General features: G+C 43.1%; 1 protein-coding gene across 5 annotated transcripts; it reads left to right on the top strand.

Moving 5' to 3' along the window:
- Positions 1-15878: 15878 nt before the first annotated feature.
- Positions 15879-24676, top strand: Arm (armadillo). 5 transcript variants are annotated; one of them, XM_077415549.1, is made up of 10 exons: positions 15879-16132; positions 17643-17706; positions 17785-18015; positions 18096-18890; positions 18977-19245; positions 19328-19669; positions 19904-20077; positions 20235-20537; positions 21628-21724; positions 23353-24676. In XM_077415549.1, the coding sequence occupies exons 2-10, from the start codon at positions 17670-17672 to the stop codon at positions 23532-23534; spliced, it is 2430 nt and encodes an 809-aa protein (XP_077271675.1). In that variant the 5' UTR covers positions 15879-16132; positions 17643-17669; the 3' UTR covers positions 23535-24676. The 5 variants fall into 5 exon arrangements, with proteins under 5 accessions (XP_077271675.1, XP_077271672.1, XP_077271676.1 ...); XM_077415546.1 differs by having other exon boundaries at positions 21613-21724; XM_077415547.1 differs by lacking the exon at positions 15879-16132 and adding an exon at positions 16247-16356 and having other exon boundaries at positions 21613-21724.
- The last annotated feature ends 398 nt before the right edge of the window (positions 24677-25074 follow it).

The following is a 25074-nucleotide window of genomic DNA, read 5'->3' as shown; positions in this document are numbered from 1 at the left end:
TTATTGTGTTCTTTATTGAAATTTGTTTGCTTTTTTTGCAAGCATCTTGAAAAAGTTACATGAATTTTCTCTTGCAATTAAAGTACTGTACTAATACGTACATCATTTTTGTTACAGATGCGGATACCACCCAGCTCATAATGAGAGCTTATTTAAATTACTTTCCTCTTATCAAAACTTGCAAGAAGTTTATTTGTGGCATGCTATCCTCACTGATCACCAGTTGGAATTACTAGCGCAGTGCAAAAACTTAAAAAAGTTATATCTTGTTGCCGCGAAACTTGATGTACCTGATAAATGTTCCGTTATTTTGAAACAATGTTCTAAACTACAAGAGTTTTATTTCATATACTGCAATATAAATCGATTGGTTAATGAATTGTTTAATCAATGGAAGGAGAGATATCCGCACGTGTCCGTTTATACATTCTATACATTCTGACAATTGAAATAGTTTTTGTATAATAGGTTAGGACAAATCAATTTACTTTTTATATGTTACTTTTTATACTTTTATACTTACAAATTTACTTTGTAAAAATTATCTACTAAATTAGGTTTAAAATAAGTTAATCTTTAATAAAAACGAAATATTCACATTTATTTATAGTTTTGTTATTTTCGAACCGTTTTATCTTTCTTTTCTTTTTCATAATTTGAATTTTTTGGGCGATGGTGTCATTTCTTTGTTTGAAATAATTGTTCAGCGAAATACTAGAAAAACTACATTATTATAACATTGTTAGTAAATTCTTGATATTTTTTTGTGTTTTTTTCGTTTAGAAATAGATCTCCTGTGATACTTTTTCTAGTTGCAGTTTCTCTAAAACAGCTTTCCGTAAAGTTTGTTGTAAAAATTTATTTTTATACTGTTCTGAAATAAACTCATGAAAGCTACTATAAATATTGGCAGAATTTGTCCGCTGTTTTCTCTTTAAAATTACACTATAATCTTTATATATTTAATTTTAGAATCCATCGTTTCTTCATAAAATAAAAAATATGTATACTTTTAGAATAAAATAGCTCGAAGTATTCGAACCTTCCCACTCTATCATATTTCTGCTTCCACGCGAGATGAGATGTCACATGGGTTTACAACTTTCCCCGCGTGGAAAGTTCACGCATGTACTTTGCAAGGCGCACTATGTGTCCAGTTGTTGGAAAAGATTTTACAAAGATTTTTACCAAAAGAGCCGTAAAAAATATCAAAATTCGAAAAAAACCCTATTCTGAACAATTACCTACAATTTATTTCCATTTTCCTAAAAAGCGTTCAAATCGATTTCCTAGGCAAATAGCATTTGAACACAAATAAACGGGCGAAAGCCATTTGACCAGGCAGATAGCATTTTTCTAGTCAAAAGCTATTTTCCTAAAATAACCATTTGCCTACGACACATAATATATATATATATATATATATATATATATATATATATATATATATATATATATATATATATATATATATATATATATCTTTATTTCGGCATAAGTTGGGGCCAACCATAAATGATGTGTACATATGTATACATTGATATACATCGACATCCTAACTTGTATTTCGGAAATATTTTCCATATGTATAATCAAAATACAAAGATATATCAAAATTAAGCTTCCTTATATGATTTGTTAATTGTCGATACCACTAAAAAATACATAAAAATATGATTATAAGCAATATACATAACGTGAAATGCAGTATACATGTTTTTGCAATAGCCATTTACATCATATTTCGTAGTTAGTTATCAAACAATCCCTGTGATTTCTCAAGTTCGCGATACCGCTGATTTTGTTATCCCTCGTTTCCTGTGTCGCATAAAAGTCAAATAGCTTCAAAAATTTTTTTACAACATGCAATGAGTATAAGAATGAGTATAACATCAAAGTAGGAGAAAATATCAAATTTTTCAAGAACAGATTCACGCGAGCAATTAAAATTAAATTTTACTCATTAAAAGATTAAAATCTGCGCCACATTGGAACATGTAAGCATGTAAAGAAGAATTCGGCGTATTTATTTTAATTTGAATCAGTGCGCGAATATTTGTCTTCCCGGGTGATAAATTTTAGCTAATAAAAAATGAATAAACTCTTGCTGCGAATACGATATTATGCCGGTAATATTTTCATATAGTTTAACGCGAAGCCGCGCGCGGAGGCATTAATTTCGTTTTGAAGAAAGACACGAATCCGTCGACCGCGCGGACGATAAATCCCAGTTCGGAGAAAACGCGCAAACGCCCGCGGCGCAGTCGCGTTGCATTTATACATCACCTATACCATGTAAATGAACCGTTTAGCGAATGCGAGGACAATATCTCTCGCTGTACGACGGTATATAAGTCACCGTGTCGTGCCGGCCGTTTTCGCCATCGCGAGAGACCATTGCACGTACGCACGTGCGAAACGAGTGCGCGAACGGCTGAGGGAAATAACGCGATCGGCAATGGATTCGATCTAACGTGAGAACCGGACCAGTCGCGACCAAAAGGTGAGGCCGAGGGATCCGGGGCCGAAGGATCATGTCATGCACACGTGCACACACCAGCGCACGCATGCCGACTCATTTCTATATACATATAAATAAATAAATAAATATATATATATATATATATATATATATATATATATATATATTTGTGTGTGTGTGTGTGTGTTGTGCCGACACATGTGCATACATATTTCTATATGTATAGATACGTACGTACATACATCTATAATATGCGTGTGTACAACTATATGTATACACAGAGAGGCGCTCCACCTCGCCGAGGCTCATATAATTGCTGGCATCCATAACGCTGATGTATTTATGGCATTAACTCGCCTCTTTCTCGTACGCTGCCACCCCCGACCCACCCCGCCGCGGCCATGCCCGTACCCGTCATGCAACCACAAGTAGAAATAATTGGTTGAAAACAGCGCGCTCTCAGGCGGCAATATATCCAGCTTACTCCCCGCTGTCGCATCGCTTAGATCACTTCCCCGCCACCAAAACTCCCTGCCCAGTCCGCCTCCTCCGCGCGTTCTCCACCTTTCTCTTCTCTTCAGGACCGATTCTCTCTTCCCCCGCATCCCTCTGTCCCCCTTTCCTGCGCGCGGCCGTTTCTTCGACGTACCCCTCCCCCACTACCGCGTCATCGTTCACCACTTTCTTCTTCTTCTTCTTCTTTTTCTGCAGCTGCCTCTTCTTCTTCTCCGTCTTCCTCTTTCCACCGGATCGCCGCCCCGCCTCGCCCCGCTCATTTGAATAGCCCTTATTTATGAAAATTGAATTGAATGCTTCTCATTTATGAAGGTAATTGGTACCTGTCACGAGGCCTGCCGTAGGATATCCTATTTTATACGCGGATAAGCGACGATAATTATTCTTGCAATTGAATTTATTTCTATAAGTCTCGTTTTCTTTCGTCCGAGACGCGTTCGCGCTCGAGCGGTCACCGATACTTACGCGCCGATCGTTCAATCCCCGTCGCGACGCGCGGCGTCGCGTGCTGAAACACATCCCCGTTAGCGACGCGCGAGAGAAACGTCGATTTTTTTACGTGGCCCTTCGAAAGGATTCCCAGAACGAACGCGACTAGACGGAGCGAAGAAGAATCCTAGACAGAGTTGTAGGCGATTTGCGAGCCCGAAGGCGAATCGTGGCGGGGGAGTAGGAAGAACGGGGAAGTATACTTGCTACTAATCTCCGATAATTTATCGTCGTGCAACCAATATTTACTGATGGCGTTCCAGTAATTAACGGCGCGCAATCAATCGCCAATCCCGTCGCGATAATTTATTGTTACCAGTTGAAGTTAGCGTAATAATTATCGGCGAGCGCGATGTTCGTTATTCTTCCGCGTGATAAGCTCTCTGTCTTTTTCCTATACGCCGAGTCGTATGACCGCCGTCGCGTTCGCATATAATGTTAAAAAAAAACTTTTTTCCCGCTAGCATAAGACTCTGGCATTAATTTCTTTCTGGACACACACACACACACACTTACACTCACATACTTTACACGCACGTACACGACTAAAATTTATCACGAGCTATTTCGATGTATTAATTGGCAACGGCGTTGATCATCGACCCTTCCTTGAGAAACGGCGAGCAGTTCTAAACACGCAACGCGATTCTCATATACGACCGAGCGGAGCCTCTTTATTCACGTCGTTATCGCTATCGTTATTGGTCAAGGCTCAGTCGAGTTGTGCAATGCATATAGGTACCGCCAGACTATTATCGATTCACGAATTCTCAATAGCCCGTTGGCGGAGCCTGAGAGAAATACGAATAGCGATGAGCAGGAGAAGCTGAAGATTAAAGAACCGAGACGCGCTTTCGGATTATCAAACATCAATATCAAACTCTCGTTGAGATATCAATTTCGCGATGTAACAAAGTGACAATCTGAATAAGTAAATTCGAGTATATGCGCGAGACAAAACCGATAAATTGGATTTCCTGTGAAGGATGCATTTTTTAAATGATTGTTGTATCGTTACATTAACGATCATTTTCTTATCAACAACCAGGTTTTTCAAATTTATAAGGAGTCATTTGTTACTTTACTAGTTAAAAATGGTATATATTTCGTTTGCATTTGCGGACATCTGAAAATAAACAAAGTTCTTTCACACGTGATTTCAATTTTTTTTAAGTTCAATTTTATAACGTCACTATCGAAACAAAGGTACTAAAATATGAAATTAAATTATTTTAATACATAGCTGTACACACTGTACACCTTCTGGTTAAACACCACACATCGCTTGTTAATCTGTACTCTTTTTATTAAATACACTCTCGCGCACTTTTCTTATTGCTGGCGATCGCGGTACTTCTCGAAGTCTGCGATCGTATAACAGAGAGCATCACGCCGCAGGGACGATCAAAGGAATCGGCACGGCGCGTATACGTGTGTCCATAATTTTAATACCGTTGCGATCGCCCCTGATTATCGGCGCGAGTCGCAGACGAGGAGTAGATTCCTCCGTAACAGAGGGGGAGAGAATTCCCTGGGAGTCTCGCCGGCGCCACCGGCCGATCGCTGTCGCGTAACGCGAAAAATTATCGTTCCCCGATTGCCGCGTAATGCGTCCCGACGATTCCGCCGACGACGAGGCGTTCAGCTTTATCATCGCGTTTTATTAAAAGCGCCCGGTAGCGCGTCCGCGACTACCAATTATTCCATCGTCGAAACCAGTTGAGGTCGCAGTTGAGGTCGCAATCCGTGGAGTTTATCCTCGGATCCGTTCGCGATGGGCCGGGAAATTGCGCGGATCCACTTTCGATCGCGGCCGAGCGCAGTTCGATATTTACGAGCGGGCGGTCGCCTCGAATTCCCCTTCCCGCCTCCTCGAGCACACACGTCGCTGCTGATCGGAACCTTCGGTCGTATCATTGCCCCTTCGAGTGTTCACAAGTCATGGGCAATAAAGATCTCTATATAAAAGTATCCCTCCGTTCGTCATTCGTGCTGAAGCTAATAATGCATTTCGACAAAAAACAGCAACTAAGAAAAAGTTAAACGTAGCTTGAATTCTCTTTGCCGTATTGAGAAGACGTCGTGCGTCCGCAGCACGATAACATTTCGCAAATTAGTTATGAAATTAACGGGCCGGGATCGTCACCAAGGCTGACGCCTATACGGCGATCTCGGGTCCGCTATTAGTTCTAGAATTATGTCATAAAACGTAGCGGTAGGTTTAAAACGCGTTTATGTAGGTAGTCCCGATGACTTCAAGGATCTCCCCGCTAGATATATTTCCGCCGCGACCGGATACGATCGGCCTTATCGCGAGGATGCGGCGTTGCGCCGAGATCGAACGGAGAGGAGAGCCGGAGGATCGCGGACGGGGAGAACCGTCGGAGGAGTCACTTGCATCTCGCCGAGACGCAACAATTTCCGCCTGTACTCTCGCAGCCCGCGCGAAACTGCGCCTGAATTCGTTTCCCGAGGCGCTGCCAGTCTCGCCGACGCGATTCGGTATTTACGGGCAATCCGTATTATTTTTCTGTCACCTCGCCGGCGTGTCGTAAAACACTCTACGTGAACGTACAGCTGCGAGTTGGCGTCACCCTTTTTTGCGGGATGCTGCGACGCGTTCCCACAGAGATTACACGGCAGAAACGTCGCGCGGTCAAACTAGTTTCGAAGGCAGTCAATAAACGCGAACGCGTTGAACGTTCATCTAAACACGTAATAAGCTCTCCGCGCGAATTTACCGTATGCTATCGCTTCTGTTCTTGGAACCACATATACGAGATAGAATCAACGTGATAAAACAGATGGAATCCCAATGCAATTTTCCTCTTTTTTATTAACATAAAAGATGGCTTCATCAATATTCACTTTTCGAGGGCCGAAAAAACATAATAGATTTCCTCGATGTCACTTTCAACTTTATCTAGTTCTAAGTTCTGGAAAGAGACATCCAGAAGATCGCTGGACCCCAGATGACTGCAGAATTAAACAGGGATTAACAAGGACGGCCGTTGCATTTTTTGCATCTCGAATGAGTGAAAACTGCGATCGCTGATCTCTCGAGCGTTCGTCGATGTCGATGAGACCACGGTCGACCCGGCGTCACCGGGAGTCCTCTACGTCATTAAGCACACCGGTGCGACCGGTGTCTAATTAAGCGAGACGTTAAGTGGGGGCGTTCGATAAAGCGGGACCGTCCGATAAATTCAATTCGCCGGACAGCCGGTTGGCGGTTAATATACTCGACAGGACGAAGGAGAGACCCGTGGGGAATGGTTAAGGAGGGGTGGAGAGGGTGTCCGGGGAGGAGGCAGGTCAGGATAAACCGCGCGTTTTTCACGAAGATCTCGTTTCGCGGACAGAGAGGCAGAGGATGACGGACCGAGCCGAGAAATCGACGACGATTCAACGGACAAGAGATGGCAGCGAACGGGGGCGGGAAAGAGGGCGAAAGGGAGGGGGAGGGCGCTTTCCTGCGCGCCCCTCACCCTCTCCGGCCGACATCGTGTTGAGGAGCGGAGATATGCAAACGTCTTGCCGCACGATGGTTGGACATAACTCAGGCACACGTACGCGAAGGGGTACGGCGCACACGGCCGCGGCCGACTGAGGACACTATAAACCTCGATACCGGGCGAATAAAATCCCGGATTTACAGTCCTGATACCGAGCGAGAGACGGTCCTGTCCTGTTCCGTCCCGTCCCGTCCCGGTGCTGTCCCGTTTGTCGCTGTCGCACACGGTGTGGGTTGGCTCATCAGTGATGGCCGTGTCCCGCAGTATCTTTCCCCTCGACACACACACACACACCGCGTGGACCCGTGGACCATGGATCGACCGACCGATCTCTCGAACTCGTACGGCAAGATGACGGCGCTCGAGGACGGCGACTCGCCGATTTCGCTGCGCGCGAAAATCGACACGCCGGGAGACGTGTAAAGTTGCGATAGCAGTAACGATTTCTTTGCCGCGTGCCAAGCATTCGAACGGCAGTTATATTTCATAAATTGCTGGGGAGATTGTGAGCTAAAATCCGACTTGTGACGACAAATATTGAGAAGAAAAGAACGTGGTAGAATTGAGAACGTAATTGATGCGATAATTATCAAGGTTGTATCCTATTTTTATTTTACAATTTACGAGTATATCTTTCTGTAGGTGTTCTCAATACTGGAAAGAATTAATAAAAATAGTTTTTTATTTTATGACATGCGGTATTTTGCAAATAAACTTTTGCGATCCGTATTGAGAAAGATTTTAATTTGGTAAAATAGTTCCAAACCTGTAATATTTACTGTATATACATATAGTACAAACATATAACTTTTAAAATAAGTAAGTTGATAACAAAGGATTAATATAATTATAATGTTTATTATTATATATTTTGTTCTTACCAGTGTATTAAGATTATATCAATCTCATTGCAAGTACACTATTAATGACAAACATAAATTTCATGTACAATACTAATTGCTAATTTCACTTAAAAAAATAGTACTTATTCTTCTTTATTATATATATATTCAATTATTACAATCAATTTATCTCATATTAAGTGTGAGAGAAATCAGTGTTTATTACCTCTAAATAAAAAGAAATTTGCTGTAGATTGTCTTAATTGTACTTATTGCTCGTTTCGCGAGATGTCAGCGAAATAATATCTTATTTAATATAAGATTTCTTGTCGATGTGTCTAATATGTAAAGTTACAGTTTTCTTCTGAACGGAAATTGATAGAGGTGATATCCTGTCACGAGCCTTAGAATTATTGCTGTTTACTGTCACGTATTGTTGTATTTTATTATTCTTAACTCAACGCCGGTAGAATCAAATTTCAAAGTATAAAGATCGACATTTTAAATAAAAAATTATTACTCAAAATAAGATCTATTTTAGAATTTATCTAAGAGATTTGTTCTTATCTTTTAATTCTATGAGTTGTTATTAGAAAACTGTTGATTTATTAAATGTAAAAGACATAACCTACCCTATTCAACTTCTTTATTTTTTTAATAATAACATTTATAACATTATTTTGCGATATTAGTCATATATTTGATATAATTCGTTGTGACTTCAGTTTATTGCTCATCGCACAAAAGCGGCTTTCGCCGTTGGTGGTGCGCCCGTGCAACTTTTGCAAAGACTTAGAAAACAGCTCTCTCTCTCTCTCTCTCTCTCTCTCTCTCTCTCTCTCTCTCTCTCTCTCTCTCTTATCATGCCTCTCCACATGTAACCCAAGGCCTTATACCATTTCAGGACCTTCAATAACCTAACCGTGCCACAAGCGCGATAGGAGCTGTCAGCCCGCACCCACACGCCGCGAGGGTGCCGCACGGCACGTTGCGGAACGGCGGATAAGCGCAGGTGTGTCGCACAAAATTGTCTGATGGACATGCCGAGTGCATTGATCTCGGTGACCTTCGTCGAGAGTTCTCCATTTGGCGACGATGACGTCTTGCTGCTGGAGGCGCATCCCGCGAATGGTGTTCGAACGAATGCATCAGGACGACCCCGAGGAAGATGCCGTACTTCCCTGTGTGATCGCGGATAATGGACCGTAATACTCGAGTACTTATAGCAGAGATACACCAGGCCTGATTGTCATCGAGGCGGGAACACGATCCCGCCGTAATCATTCGCGTTTAATTAACCGCGAGGCGATCTCCGTATGCCTCGATCGCAGCTGCGCGGTACGCCGACCACCTCAATCCGATTCCGAGGTAGCTCCCGATTCCCTGATATAAACGTGTCTACATCTGATCGCGCGTATGATACCGGGGTTTATCGGCCGGCGCAGCGCGGAGCGCGCTTCTATCTGGCTCTCGCTCGTAGAGGCGCGGAGCGAACGTTAAGATTATTCGAGAAATCGTACGGAGGGGGGAGGGTAAAAATCTCATTTTATACCGCATAAACATCCGTACTTATTTCCTCTTATGCCAATTAATTCGTAACTGTATTGGCACTCTCTCGTACAATATTTATATGTATATTTATAAAAGCAGCTATATGATCGAATAACTGGAGAAAGAAAGAGTGAGAGAAATTGTTTTTATCAATAATAAAATAGAAATAAAAGTAACGCACATACACCCACACAAGATTTGAAATGTGATTTGCCGAGAAGAGACGTGAATCATTCCGAAAAAGAAAATCGTATTTTCTTTCAGAGAGACAAATTACTCGATTATAGGCTGAACGAGAAGAAGAGGCTATTGTAGTGCGCGACGTTACAAAACGTATATATATATATATATTACGAAATTCGGCCAAGGAAAATGTGCCGGCTCGAAACATTGCGTTACAAATCCGTCGACGACACGCTCGAGGTCAGCGATCCTGCTCAAAGATACAGCGGGACAGTCAGATTCCGTCCCGCGGGAGCGCCAGTTACAATCGATCCTGACGCTGGTCCCGGCCGCGCGCACGCTTCCTCTTCCGATTTCCGAATGTATATATACGTTGATTTGTCTGCGTCTTGGGAGTAGCGTGAGCGCGCCGAGCGTCTACCCCGGGCGAGGTGATGAATCAGGCATCGTTCGTCGTCCGCGTCGTGGCCTGTACTCACCCTCGCTCGACATTAGCCGCGAGACTACTCCATCAAGCGCGCCAGACGATACGACTGTTGGAGCCCCGATCCCTCCCGGCTCCTTATTCGTCCTTCGCGTCCCACGGGAGACCAGTGGTCATTTCCACCCTTTCTACCTATCCACGTCCCGGACTTGCAACAAAAATGACCGTCTCTCTCACTCGCTACACCCCGGTACCGCAAGTTGCGCGAAGGGTTTCTCTCGAAGCCCGTAAAGATAATTAACTGAGTACTGAAATAAAACGAGCGTCCCACCGAAAGGAAGCTCGTTGTATTGAAAACAATAAAATCTCTCGACGAGTTTAGATCTCAATTCTATAGATATGCGAGAATCATTTCTATTTGCCCATGCATGCAAATGAAACGATTAATTACAATTCAGCTACATTTTTCGGTGTGCACCGTCGAAAATGAAACTTGCAAAAATGACATCACTGAATTACATATTTGCGTTAATAGTAAGAATATTTCAATGCTGGTTTATGTGTTAAAAAGGATTTTCTTCGTTCTTTTCGTAAATATTCGGTTCGATTTTTGGCACAGTTTCCGAAGGATTAAAATTAATCCGCGTTCTCGAAGAAATGTGACCAAGAAGAAACGACGGGTGAAGGGAGAACCCCTCGATATCCTCGATACCCTGCGACGAGGGCCTGTAAATAAAGCGCACCGCACAGTTTCTTTCTCCCTCTCGATGCGTAAACACGGAGCGTTGAAACGTGCACGGACACTAGATAAGGCAGAATCTGCGCAGATTCCGAGAATGCATATAATTAAGCACGCCGCGTGTCTCGCCGCACACTCGTGTGCGCGCACGTAAGCATGCACACACGTGCAAGAGGACGCTTTGTACGGCGTACGAGACACGCTTACGCGTGCCTTATATAGACACACGTAAATATATACGCCTAGTTCTATCGATGGGGTGGAACTAGCCCTGCCAACCCTTAATCGCTCGTTCTCCCCGTCGTTTCTCATAGAGCTGATGCGCTAAGTGCATTCTATTTAGCTTTCAACATTTTGCAAAAAAGAAAAGAATAGATGATTCTGTTTGTTTCGTTTAGTTAGGAATGGTATGTCGATCCAAATCTTTAAATGATAGTTTATCATATCAGAAATATAGCAAATCTGCTATACGGCGTATTCTTTTCTGGAGTGACAAGTTTTTTTGAGTAATTTAGCAACAATGACTTATAATTAGGACTATTTTATTGAAAGATGGATGAAATGTTATTCGAATTTTTCTGAATTCATTGACGTCATGATAATGACAATTATTGATGTATTTGTTCCAAGGAATATTAACATTTCTGTTAATATTAACGTTAATTAAAATAAGTAACATTTTTTTGTGCTTTATCAATATATATACATGTGCAGTTATACATTCTTCTCATAAAAAAACGTGAATTTTCATTGATAGTAAGAATACAAATTTAATAGGATATGCTAATAACGAGAGGGTTTGCTCGTATACGAACTAAGGATCAGATGTCTGAGGTTTTCCAGGCCGATCCTGATTTCTTGTCCCGCGCTCCGCGGTGATCTATGGATCAGATCGCGTTCGCCGAACCGGGCAACGCGTGTCCGTTCCCCCCTCGCGCGTCTACTTTATTGTCGGACCTCAAATGAGAATTTATGCAGACATAAACGCTCGTGCCAGCAATGCACCCCGTTTGGGTGGAGGGTGGGGAGCGGGGACACACCGTTGAGCAGGCATCTATCACGCGGCGATGCCGACCTGGCCGTTCTGCCTGCAACGCATTGCGAGTCCGTGTCGCGCCGGATCGTTCGGTATTCGAGAAATGTCGGGCACCGAGTAGCAGAAGACACCTAATTCGCGGAAGAAAGGGTGAGAAGCGTCTCTCGGAGAATTTCGCGCAATTAATCTGCGCATATATTCAATCTAGAATAATCCCTTTTTCCGCTTAAAAATTCAACCTTTTACGAAACCTTTGCGAAACTCAAACAAGTTGTCGCAATAATAATTTCCTAAAAGACTTGGAATAGCAAAGCAATCAATTGCTGACGTCTGCGGGTATACCGGGGGACAGCACCTTTAAACACGAAACGTAAAAAGCGATGTGCATTTTCGTTGCCACGTCTTTTCGACGATATTATTATCGGGACGTCCTCCGACGCGCGAAAGGTGCGCGCGAACGCGCAGCTGGTAAAACGCGCCGGTAATAAACGACCGCGATGATTTTGCCCCGTGTCACCGCACCGAATTTAAAGTAGGCAACGCGCGACTTTGCCAATCTGAATAAAGGGAGCAATGCGCTCGATATGGCGAGTGTGGCGTGGGCTAGATCGTCCACCTCCCCTCTTTAGGCTCGTAAATAAATGAAACCTACGAGAGAAGATACAGCGTCGTCGGAGTGGCGCGTGCATAAATAGGCGGAGTTCGCATAAAAAGTGCGTGCATTCCCTCTCGCGGCGTGAATCATCGTAAAAGTGTTCGCCTGTTCAATATATTGTACTTACGCGGAGCATCTCCGCCACGACGAAAGAGCGTGGTTTCCTTTTGTCTGACACGCTGCATAATTCCCCCCTCCCCCTTTTCGCGTGGCAAATCTTACCGGACGCGCGCCGTTCCACCGGTCGAACGAATATTTCAGTAATTTATTTGCATAACGCCGAGCAGAAAATCTCCATCCTTTCTCGTATATCGATCCACCGGAATTCGATCTATTCATAATAAAAGAACGGATATGTTTCTCGAGTTTATTTCCACATGTGCGTGACGTGTTTTCCATCGATCGTTGTTGCAACTTTGGCTATTTTTGATTGCCATGTGTGTCAAATTTATTATTTTCAAGTTTAAAACAATATTATTTTAACTCTATTGATCCGTTGAAACGGACGAAGAGAGAAAGATGTATGAAGCACGAGGAAGGGGAGTGCGGATAAAAATTGAAACGCAGAAATGACAAAATAAATGTGGAAATAATGTGAGGAAAATGTGCGGAATTGGATCTCCTCGAGGATTCGAGAAGATCCGAGACACACGGACGGCATCGTACGTCGATGATTAACGATCCACTTCAATTCGGCATGGGGGAACGCCGCGGTATTTTTCACCCCCCGTCGACGTTGGAACACTCTAAATTCCCAGCGCGGATCGACTTCGTGGCGTTTACGTAGATTAACGCGGAAGTCTCCATCACCACAAATCATTATTAGCATATTATCGGCGACACTTATCAGGGCGCCGCGCGCGCGACGTTTCCACCTTCCACCCTCTCAAATAAGACCTCGGTCATAAATCAGAAAGTGTCTTTCCTCGACTCGGTGATATATTTCATTCGTTAACAGGTATATAATTACGTCCGCCAAGCCGAGAGGTGCGTCCCCGATCAAAACGTTTCTTCTCACCCGGCGCGCGAAAATATTACGCGTGCGAAAGGGGTGCGCGCGTATAGAAGAAGAAGAGGAGGAAGAGGAGAAGAGTCCTCGCACGCGCGATAAACAGGCGATCGTAAACCGGCTGGTTTATCGGCCGATCAATGACGATCTTCATGATAAATATTTGCCTAACGCTCGCGCGCGGCGGATTACCGTTACCTACCGTAATTATGAGCCCTGTATTTTGGCGCGGAGGGAGGCCGAATAATACGCGCGCGGAATACGTTTGGCCTCTATCGACGCGCCGAATGCGCGCATTATCCGATCCGAAATGAAGTTCAAGTTTATTATCTTCTATCTGCATTCGGATTGTGATAAAATGTCGGGATAAAACGTCGCTTTTACAGTATTTTATGAGCTTTCGAAGCGACGATACATATTCCATCGACAGAGCGACAAAAACAGGATCGTATATAAAACAAGTGATGCGAAGGGGATCGATCGTCGACCCCCCTCCTCCTCTTCCCCCGCATCGCTCCACCCCGTCCTGTAATTAAAATCGCGACGCTTGATCCGGCGCATCTCTCGATCGGCGAACTCGCTTATGTACAAAAAAAAAATCAAACAAACAAACGAAAGAAAAAAAAACTTAATCGATATTTATCATTAATTGCGGCGGATCCGCGCGCGGATTTATCGCGCGCTTCGCGGCTGTATTTCATCGGCCGGCCGCCGTATATATCCCGAAGGAAATTTTTCCACTTTTTTTCAGTTATCCCAGCTCAATATCAGCGCAGACATAAAATGTATCGTCACCGCTCGAAACGGAAGGAACGCTACCGCCATCACGCATCCGAAAATTAATCGGCGTGGGCGCAGCCGATAACGAATGGTGTTCCCGCCAAACGGCCAGTATATTTTACTTTGCTCTCCAGTGTGTGTCTGTTATTTTGTGCGCATTCTGGCTGTCCGCCCGGCACGATTTACTCCGCCGGTCTCGATCAGGAATTTTCGAGTCTCTCGCGCGCGCGCGCGCTCGCGCACGGCAGGCCGGACAAAATACTCGCGGATCCATTAAAAAATTGCCGCCGCTCGCGCTACATCGTTTTCGATAATTCGCGAAAGTCTCAATCGCGAATTACGTTTATCGTCGGTCCGTAATGTAATTAACGCGATTAATAACTGAATTAGTTGACGATAAAGTTGAAAAGACATTTTATACAATTCTTACACACACATATTTGCTTGCATAAATTTTTTGTTAAAGTTACTTAATCTGCTCCAAATTTTATCTAAAAAAAAACTTATACTGTATTCTTCGTTTCAATATCTTATCTTTATTTCTTGTTAGTTTTTTTACACTGTTATCGCGTTTAAAAATATTTATCTCGAAGCGATTAATAGATAACGTTTAATAGCAATAATAATAATATATTCTGTTTAAGGCATTTTCTCGAGGTGATTCCTCGTGTCTTCTCTCGTTCTTTGTATACTTCACCGGTTACGTTTTGTCATTGCACCTGGGGCCCGATTCTCTAACGCGAAACGTATGCGCAAACTCTGCTCTAGCAGAAAGGCTGCAAATTGATTGGCTATCGCATAGTTTTTAGCCAATTAAGCTTGCAGCTTTTCTGTTAGAGCAGAGTTTACGCATACGTTTGTCGTTTAGAGAATCGGGCCCCAGATGCCTTTCTTCCGATGCACCGCTGTTTATCGTGTTGCAAGCTTCCAGGCGCGTCGGTAAGCCGCACACGTTTAACTTTTTCACATCCAGCAAAATATATATATATATATATATATATATATATATGTTTCAGTATATTTAAAAAATGTCTCTAACAAAAATATTGAGTCATTAAGATCATTAAAAACAACTCAAGTACATTTCGTACTTCATTTCTTGGATTAGAATGTTAAAAAATATGAATTTGCAGTAAAAAAAAAAAGACAGACCTTCGATCAATTTTATTTGTTCATTTGTCAAGCAATTTAAATGAAGTAAGTCTCTTTGGATGAAGAGTTACACTTTTAAAATATTAAATTAAATTAATTCAATTATAATTAAATAAGTTAACATTTATAAAAATTGATTTCTGCATTTAATTAACTTTGTGCATTTGATGCTAAAATTTGTGAAACGAGTTTCTCGCTCGTTACTCCGGCCGTTTTATCGCATAAGAAATCATCATAACTTCATCCGGGAACAACACCGTCTTCGCTCCGCGTCTATAAACCGAAGCGGAACGCTACAGAGAGGTGACGGTTCGATGCCCGAGTCGGCCAAGATGAGAGGGAAGGAGAAAAAGAGGAAAAAGGGAGCGGGAGAGAGAGAGAGAGAGATAAATCCATCTCTCGCTCCATTCGCTTCTATCCACTCCTATCGCCCTGCAAAACACAATTCAGGATCGGCGCAGGCGGCAGGTGGCGCTCGTGCTATCTGATGCGCGTCGCTTTCCGCCATCTTTGGATAGTGAGAAGTGAGAACGTTGTTGAGGCTTCGCGACGGCGAGAGGACTGAGAGGAGTGCCAGGTCGGCTTACGCGGCGGGATTATAACGACAGTGCGCGAACGTGGTGTCGAACGACGGACGTGGTGATAACGACGACGACGAGGAGGTGGCTGTCGCTCGCCAGTCGGCGAGGATCGAGTGTCGCGTGCCGAACGGGAACTCGCGGATATAATCGGGGGACGCGGAGTCACGCACGCAGCACGGTAAGTGTTCGGGTTCGGCGCTCGCGCGGAACGCCATTGCGACGCATCTCGGCTCCGCTCTCGAGAGAGGAGAGAGAAAGAGAGAGAGAGAACAGCGTCGCCGCATCGCGAGTGTGTTTACGCTGGGTGTGTCAAAGTGCCTGTGCCTGCCGCCCACACGCCGGAGAAACTTGCCGTCGGGAAACTTCCGGCCGGACGCTCGGCGCCGCGCGTCCCTCCTATAAGTACGTCCCCGACGGGACGTTCAGGAATTCCACTCGACGAGTAGCGGAATGCTTCCCGGAGAGAAAGAGAGAGAGAGAGAGAGAGAGAGGCTGCGACATGCACGCGCTAATTCGCGACGGTTCTCAAGTCTCTCGCGACTCGCGATATTCGGAGTACCTACTCCTCGAAGCGCGAGTCTTGGCGAAAAGTTTTCCGCTGTTCGAGAATCTTCCTGCTTATTATCTCTCGTGTCTCGAGAAAGCGGCGTGTCAAAGGAAATTCTCCGCTCGAGCTGGATCCCGGAGTCGATCGACGGACACGACATGCGCGTCGGTGCTCGATACTCTTCGCGTGGATTCTTCTTCGTTGCCGACGGAACCTTTCATCTCCGGTGCTCCTCGTTCCGACGGCGATCTCCGTCCGCTGTCTCTCCTCCTCGCCCCCTCGTCGCTCTCTTTCTCGCCGACACCGTGTATATACGTCTGCGCGCGCGCGCGCGCGCACAGGCACGCACATACGCATGTACACACACGCGCAAGTTGCCTTTCCTTTCGCCTCCCCCGCGCCCGTCCCCTCCCGCGCGCGCGGCCTCGTCGATTGTCGGAGAAACGGTGACACATCGCATATTTCCCGAAGTCCTCTCTCTCGTTATGTCACGCGGCCAACGCGCCTCCGTCCCACCCTGGATTCCGCCGCGGGGGAACCCCGCCGCGTCCGTCCCGTCGGCTACACCCGCCGACGGGTGCAACGGCACGACGCATATTCGATCGCGGCCGACCGCGCGAACACCCACAAGCCTGAAGCTGTGCAACGCGAGAGCGAGACGGGGAGGAGGGGAGAGTAGAAAGGGAGAGAAAGAGAGAGAAGAGGGAGAGAAGAGGGAGAGGGAGGGGGGGACCCTTCGATCGCGCCCACATTCCGTGCAGGAGCATCTTTCCCCGTCGGAGCGGGATCCACTGACCCACCGTACCGTTGTATAGTATCCCGCAAGTGAACATTTTGGCGAGCGTATGTCGCTTTAGACTCTTTAGAGCGATTTCTCTCTGATTCTCTCGCGACGTTCGGGGGGGGGGGAGAGGGGGATCTGGAACGAGCGCGTTCGCCCCCTCGCCGAGCCGGTGAATTGAACACTCGGTCTCGCGTCAGATGATGGGAATGTCACTCTGCGTTTGGCCCCTTTTCGCGTTGCCGGCTTGATTTCCTCTTTGCGTAACTGGAATAGAGCTAACTGGACGTTGAGATAGACCGCACCGTAGAACGGAGGGTCGCTAGACGCTGACGGAGATTCTGCTTTTGTTTATTTCAGGTGTGAAGGTAACTTCTAGCCGGAATCATGAGCTATCCAATGTCGACGAATCAATCTAGGCCGAGTAAGTCACGTTCGTGCGATACATTCGGTTTGTCGCGATAGGGACCCGCGTGGAACTTACGTTTGTTTTGGGTTATAGTGTCCCAAGGGAATTACCAGGGCCCGGGCGACCTGCCCATGGGCTCCGCCAAGGAGCAGACCTTGATGTGGCAGCAGAACTCCTACATGAACGACTCGGGCATCCATTCCGGCGCTGTCACCCAGGCACCATCTCTGTCCGGCAAGGAAGATGAGGAGATGGAAGGGGATCAGCTGATGTTTGATCTGGACCAAGGATTCGCACAGGGTTTTACGCAGGATCAAGTTGAGGGTGAGATTACCAACCACCTTTGTAAATCTAACATTACAGAATTGGACATTGCGATAGAGAATGGCGTGACGTTCTTTCAGATATAAATCAGCAGCTGAGTCACACTCGATCGCAGCGCGTTCGCGCTGCCATGTTTCCCGAAACCCTGGACGAAGGTGTAGAGATACCCTCCACGCAATTTGATCCAGCCCAGCCCACCGCTGTACAGAGATTAGCCGAGCCGAGCCAAATGCTGAAGCATGCCGTTGTCAATTTAATCAATTATCAGGACGATGCTGATCTTGCTACGCGCGCTATCCCGGAATTAATCAAGCTGCTGAATGATGAGGATCAAGTGGTTGTTTCTCAGGCAGCTATGATGGTACACCAGCTGTCTAAGAAGGAAGCCTCCCGGCATGCCATCATGAACAGCTCGCAAATGGTGGCCGCCTTGGTGCGCGCTATTTCTAATAGCGACGATTTGGAATCGACGAAGGCCGCGGTCGGCACTCTGCACAACTTGTCGCACCATCGACAAGGCTTGCTAGCTATTTTCAAGAGCGGCGGCATCCCTGCGCTTGTAAAACTACTGAGCTCCCCGGTGGAATCTGTTCTTTTTTACGCGATAACGACGCTGCACAACTTGTTGCTTCACCAAGACGGTTCTAAGATGGCCGTGCGTCTTGCCGGCGGTTTGCAAAAAATGGTCGCTCTACTCCAACGGAACAACGTCAAATTTCTAGCCATTGTTACCGACTGTCTGCAGATTCTGGCGTATGGAAATCAGGAGAGCAAGCTAATTATTCTTGCTTCGCAAGGCCCGATAGAGCTCGTGCGCATCATGCGCTCTTACGAGTATGAAAAACTATTATGGACCACTTCGAGAGTATTGAAGGGTAATTATTTCAAATTTATCGTAATAGTCTCTTGGAATGGTAATTAAATTTTTGCGTTTATTAATTGGTGATTATTTTGTTTGCAGTATTGTCTGTTTGCCCTAGTAACAAACCCGCGATTGTGGAAGCTGGAGGCATGCAGGCACTTGCTATGCATCTTGCAAATCCGAGTCAAAGATTAGTCCAGAATTGTTTGTGGACACTGCGTAATCTATCGGACGCCGGCACAAAGGTTGACGGACTCGACAATTTGCTGCAGAGTCTCGTGCTTGTGCTCGCATCAGGAGACGTGAATGTGGTCACGTGCGCCGCTGGAATTTTGTCAAATTTGACCTGCAATAATCAGCGCAACAAGGTACGTCGAAATAAATACATTTCTTTGCGGTGTTCTTACGCGTATATCTGGCTTAGGTTTTAATCTTTTAAATTTTATTCAGGTTGCGGTGTGTAACTTTGGCGGTGTTGATGCTCTAGTTCGTACGATCGTCAATGCTGGTGATCGGGAGGAGATAACCGAACCGGCGGTGTGCGCCTTACGTCATTTGACCTCGCGTCATAACGAAGCGGAAATGGCGCAAAATTCCGTTCGATTAAATTATGGTATCCAGGTTATAGTCAAATTACTTCACCCGCCGTCGCGCTGGCCATTGGTGAAGGCGGTTATCGGATTAATCCGCAACTTGGCTCTTTGTCCTTCTAATCACATCCCGTTACGCGACCACGGCGCGATACATCACCTTGTGAGACTCTTGTTGCGCGCATTCCAAGATACTCAACGAGTGAGTATAAAAGCCGTTATATAGAATAAAAATATATTTTGCATAATAACAGTTGATTGTAATAATTGTACAATTAATTATAACAATTAATTGTATAATTCTCTACTGAGAAAGTGTTTAGGCGTTATTATTATTTAAATACTGTCTGAGGATAATCGAAGGTTCAACATAATTAATATGTTTGATATTATTATTACAATTTTTGCATAGAAAAATATTATTTTTTATTCGCAGCAACGATCATCGGTTGCTAGTACCGGAAGTCAACAAACATCGGGTGCCTATGCAGATGGAGTACGCATGGAAGAAATAGTGGAAGGTTCAGTAGGTGCTCTTCATATTCTCGCAAGAGAATCCCATAATAGGGCGATAATTCGATCACAGAACGTAATTCCGATTTTCGTGCAAGTACGTATCGCTATGTTTACGAAAGTGCTCATTTTTTTTTTTGGTTTCTTAAATTATATTTTAGTTTAAAATGATAAATTAAAATTATTCTGTATTTATCGTAACATGCAATTTTTTTTATTTAATAACAATTTTGATTTATATTTTTTACTCGCAGCTACTGTTCAACGAGATTGAAAATATTCAACGCGTAGCAGCCGGCGTACTTTGCGAGCTGGCAGCCGACAAAGAAGGCGCCGAGATGATAGAACAAGAAGGTGCTACCGCCCCGCTGACAGAGCTGCTGCACTCCAGGAATGAGGGTGTTGCTACTTATGCAGCGGCAGTGCTATTCCGTATGAGCGAGGACAAGCCTCAAGAGTACAAAAAACGACTTTCCATGGAGCTGACAAATTCTTTGTTCCGCGAGGACACAAATCTATGGAACAATGCCGACTTCGCCATGGCCCCGGATCTTCAGGTATCGTAGAGAACAAATACACCGGTGCACGTCATTTTATCTCGTGTCGTGGCGAAATAGATTTACTTGCAAACACTATGTAACATAGCAAGTTTTAGTTTTTATGTACTAGCTTTCCCTTTTTTTAATTTACTTTTTCCAAGTACTTACCAGGAGTCAGGTTTGTAATATAAATGGAAATATATTGTAGTATAGAAGTATGTTAAACACTTCTCGATGGTTACATTGTGTTCAGTAAATTGCCACGTTATAACAGCTCTTACTGGTTATAGAGACACTCCCCCTAATTTATAAAAAAACCAGGTATTTATATGTTACAAGGTTTTCCCCGTGTAAGATTAATTTCAAGCACAGCTGTTTATAAGTAATGTACAGCGTTATTTATCTATTATTCCAATTTACATCACTAAGTCATCTGCAGTACTCATTAGGTCATTAGCGTGCTATAGCGTTTAGTTCTCATTATTCATCGGTTACGCTTTAGACTTTTATCGTTATATTTGTGGAGATGACGGGTATATAATGTGAAAACTAATTTCATACAATTTTACATTGCTTAACAAGTTATAAACGAGCAGTTTTGAAATGTTTGCTTCCCTCACGCAAAAAATGCACTTTATAATGCGTATTTATATTAACTTGTAAACTAAATTTTTAGTTTTACATGCTTAAGCTTTATAACATACAGTTTATTATGCCCGAGGTTCAATTATATTTTTATGACATTTTTATATTAATATTCAAACATTGAGAGCTTAAAGAAAACGATATGGTCGTGCCTAATGGAGCAATGGATCACGAGATGCAGTTAGATGAGATCTTACAATTGATAGTTTGCAAGATTACAATATGCATGGGAATGCGTTTTGTCCCTTCTGCAGATGTTTACTTCAAAAATTGTCTTTTTATTTTTATTACTTTATCATTCATGTTATTATTCATGCAAGCCCCCCTACCCTCGCGTTGGCCGTTTTTATTATCGTACAAAACTTGTCAAGTATAGCGCGAATCTTGCCGTATTTCGGGGTACCATGACGCGCCCTCCCTTAGAAGATATGCTTTGTGTTGACCTCAGCTACCTAATCTTCAGGACATGCTTGGCCCTGAACAAGGCTATGATGGTATGTATGGCCAAGGACCTCCTAGCGTACACAGCAGCCATGGCGGCCGGGGTTATCAACCGCAAGGTAATTTATATGTTAGCCATTTTATTCAGCGAATGCTGCTTCTGAACAATCGACTTGTTACTCGATCGAGGGTAGCCGAAGCTATAAACGATCATACAAAACGAATCTCATTCTGTATAAAATGTGTTCTTGTATATAATCCGTCATGACAAATTGCGTATGCCGTATAATGACTATAACGGGATGATTCTGTCTTGCATTGTAAATACGAGGAAATTTAATCAATTTACCACTCTCTTCGGTATCACCTCTAATATAAAATAATGCATTTAATCGTATGTTATTTTAACAGCAGCTTAACCCATGGACTTAAATTAAAATACAGCCTATCAACAGTTTCTCGCAGTAACATAGGTGACATTTGGTCTTCATGTATTTTTCTGGTTTTCGTTATTTGACTGTTTGACGTCTAATTGATTGTCAGTTTTAAAACTGCATGTTCAATGTTACATGTAGAAACTTTAAAATTTGTCGAGCACGCTTATTATTATTAACTGTATTCCGCAAAAGAATCTGATAACTTTACTTTCACAGCAGTACATATGAGAACTCGTATAATATGTGCGCTAATCGTCACACCGCTTAACATTTTTATTTCCACAAAACATATTTTCTTAATTGTGTACATAATGTATATATAATAATATATTATCTAGTCTATAAATAATGGCGCGATCGATGAAAAATATCTGAACTGCTAAATATAGAATATTAATACTTGATTGATTCCAAGAAGACATTAACAATTATAACCTATTTAATTTTTTTTATATTACAACTCGAATCACCTCGTTCATAATTACGGATGTGTTACTTGATGTATATGTAAGACACTGTAATATCAAGCTATTTCACCTACGCATGCTGACGCTGTTTTGCACGTAAATACTTACTACTCTTTTATTATTTATTATTTATTCCCACTGTAATACGCGCTTTATGATGAAGGAGTCGCGTAGGAGGATGATATTTGTAAGTAACTAGATAAAAAGTTTTCCGCAGTTTATTCTCCAAAAGGAAGTATTGTATATATTCATCGAAATTGAAAACAATAATATTGAATACTTTTTTCTATTTGTCTTATCACATGGTGGCACGTGGCATATCGAGCTTCAACATTACCAAGTGTATCGCTTATTTCGTTTTTAGTACTTGAAGCTAAAAAAGCTAAAAGTTAGCTAAACAAGTTTTTTTTTAATTTGTACATATTTATTTTCTACATATTAGTCTGAGATTATTTAGTATTATAAGAAAAAGTAGCTTCTTTGTGGGTTCAATAATTTTTATCGTGCAATCTGGTGAAGATTTCTGATGAAAAATGTATTGCAAATTAATGAGTAAATATGGTAATCGATTAAACACGATATGTCAGCATTGTGATTATAAAGTAATCACATAAATTGATTAAACGATAGTTATTTAAAAAAAAAGTAGTTACTTTGGAGACACATAGCAAAACTATCTGTATCTCGTAAAGCTAAAAGACTGCCAAAGTACTTCACAAGTTATGCTTCACTGATCAATGAAGTTTCTGCACTTCGCGTGCAGTGTGTAATTTTTATCGATGTTAATTGCCGTACGAGAGTGTTATGGGCTTTTTGTAGAAAATGATGTTTTCCTTGCGACAGGTTATGACCAGATACCAGTAGATTCGATGCAGGGGTTAGAGATAGGTGGTGGATCGACGTACGGCGCAATGGACACTATGGACGTGGCGCACGATGGCATGAGTTTCGAGCATTTGGAAGAGCTTCCCGCACCGCCGCAAGATAACAACCAGGTCGCGGCCTGGTACGACACCGATCTCTGAATCCGTGCCGTTATCGATCTCACGAGACAGCAAAGGAACTCAAAAAGAGCAGGAGCGTTATTTTAAAGTACTAAGCGAACTTTTATAGTAGAGACTCGATTATCCGAGCGCTACAATTCGGTCTTCAACCGACTTTTACCTAACAGTATATTTTGATAGATCATGGCATACTTTCTTTGTAAACTTTTTGAATTTTTGCAATATCTTCAAAATTGCAGAAAATATAGTACACGAAAATGTGCGTGACGTCATAATGTTGTTGCGAAATCTTTTGAAGTTGCCGTCATCAAAGAAACTTTAGAAAGCTATAATTTTCTCAAATTTGGGTTTTTTTTTTAAATTCAAAAAGTACTAAAAATTGGCTTAGATTCTCTACATTAATTATGGATACCGCTTAATAAAAAAATTTTACTTGAGAACCTAATTGAATGTCCGCATTTTAGACTCGTCAGGACCAAACCAAGTCCCGATCTTTCCCCGCAAGTTTCTCATTTTTATTTTAATGACATATGCATACAATGAACATATCCTTGCTATCTCTCTCTCTCTCTCTCTCTCTTTCCCCTCTTTTTTAAATCATTTTCTTGCCACTTATGATCGGCAAGCCGAGCGTCGATTGTTGTTAGGCGGATGACGTGCCAAGTGATCACACAGTGCTTGGTATCCCGATTCATGATACGGACGTTTGACTGCATTCGAATAGTGTACCTTAAGATATGTAAACGATGTATCTTAATAATTAATTAAATGACGCTCGGGAAATCGGAGTTCTGCATTTACAAGACTCATCTTTGACATGAAGTAATACCGATTGGTGGGCTATCGTGTCTCGACCGTCTTTCGGTGTCCGCGAGGAGCCCCTCTTCGAATATAAAAGATCGGTTAGTCGCGCTATAGTTGACATCTTCCTATAGTTCACATTTGTTTCGTCAAACAGAAAGTGAAAAAAACATTCGCTAATCCATATCGACCCGAGAAAATGTATCGCCTGTATGTAATCGCCTAATATGATCATTCACCCGAGCATATTAAACATTATATCGATGTATTAGAATTAAGAAAGACACATGTAATTCGTACACACATGTATATGTATCGTTTAGTTGTCTATACAAATAAACCGAACAATTAAGCGACCAATATTTCCTTGTTTCTGTTTATTATTTTTTATAGTATACCACAAGTCGCGCCAGTTAACAATGGAGATCATGATTATTATTACTTTTGATAGAGGTAATTTCACATTTCTTACATATTTTGAACCTATCCTAAGTTAATGTTAAACGTAATATCTATTTTTCAAGGAAGCATCGAAACAATTTATAAATCGAAACCGACGAATGTTTCGAAAATAACGTGGAGCTATACCCGAGTACAGCCGTCGGTCGTAGGTGGACATTTAAGGATCGTCCACTTTGATATTAATATGCTGCAGGAAAATAATTTCAGCGAATACTTTCACTTGTCCAGGCTCGGCGAGAACGCTCGCGCTGTGTCCCGAGGTAAGACGTTACATGACGCCGACACGCACAATTTGTCG

The sequence above is a fragment of the Temnothorax americanus genome, unplaced genomic scaffold (assembly GCF_048541705.1).
Source record: "Temnothorax americanus isolate GAGA-0224 unplaced genomic scaffold, ASM4854170v1 Scaffold4, whole genome shotgun sequence".
Classification (NCBI taxonomy): domain Eukaryota; kingdom Metazoa; phylum Arthropoda; class Insecta; order Hymenoptera; family Formicidae; genus Temnothorax; species Temnothorax americanus.
The sequence above is the reverse complement of the archived record's forward strand: the minus strand, read 5'-3'. Positions and strand labels throughout refer to the sequence as shown.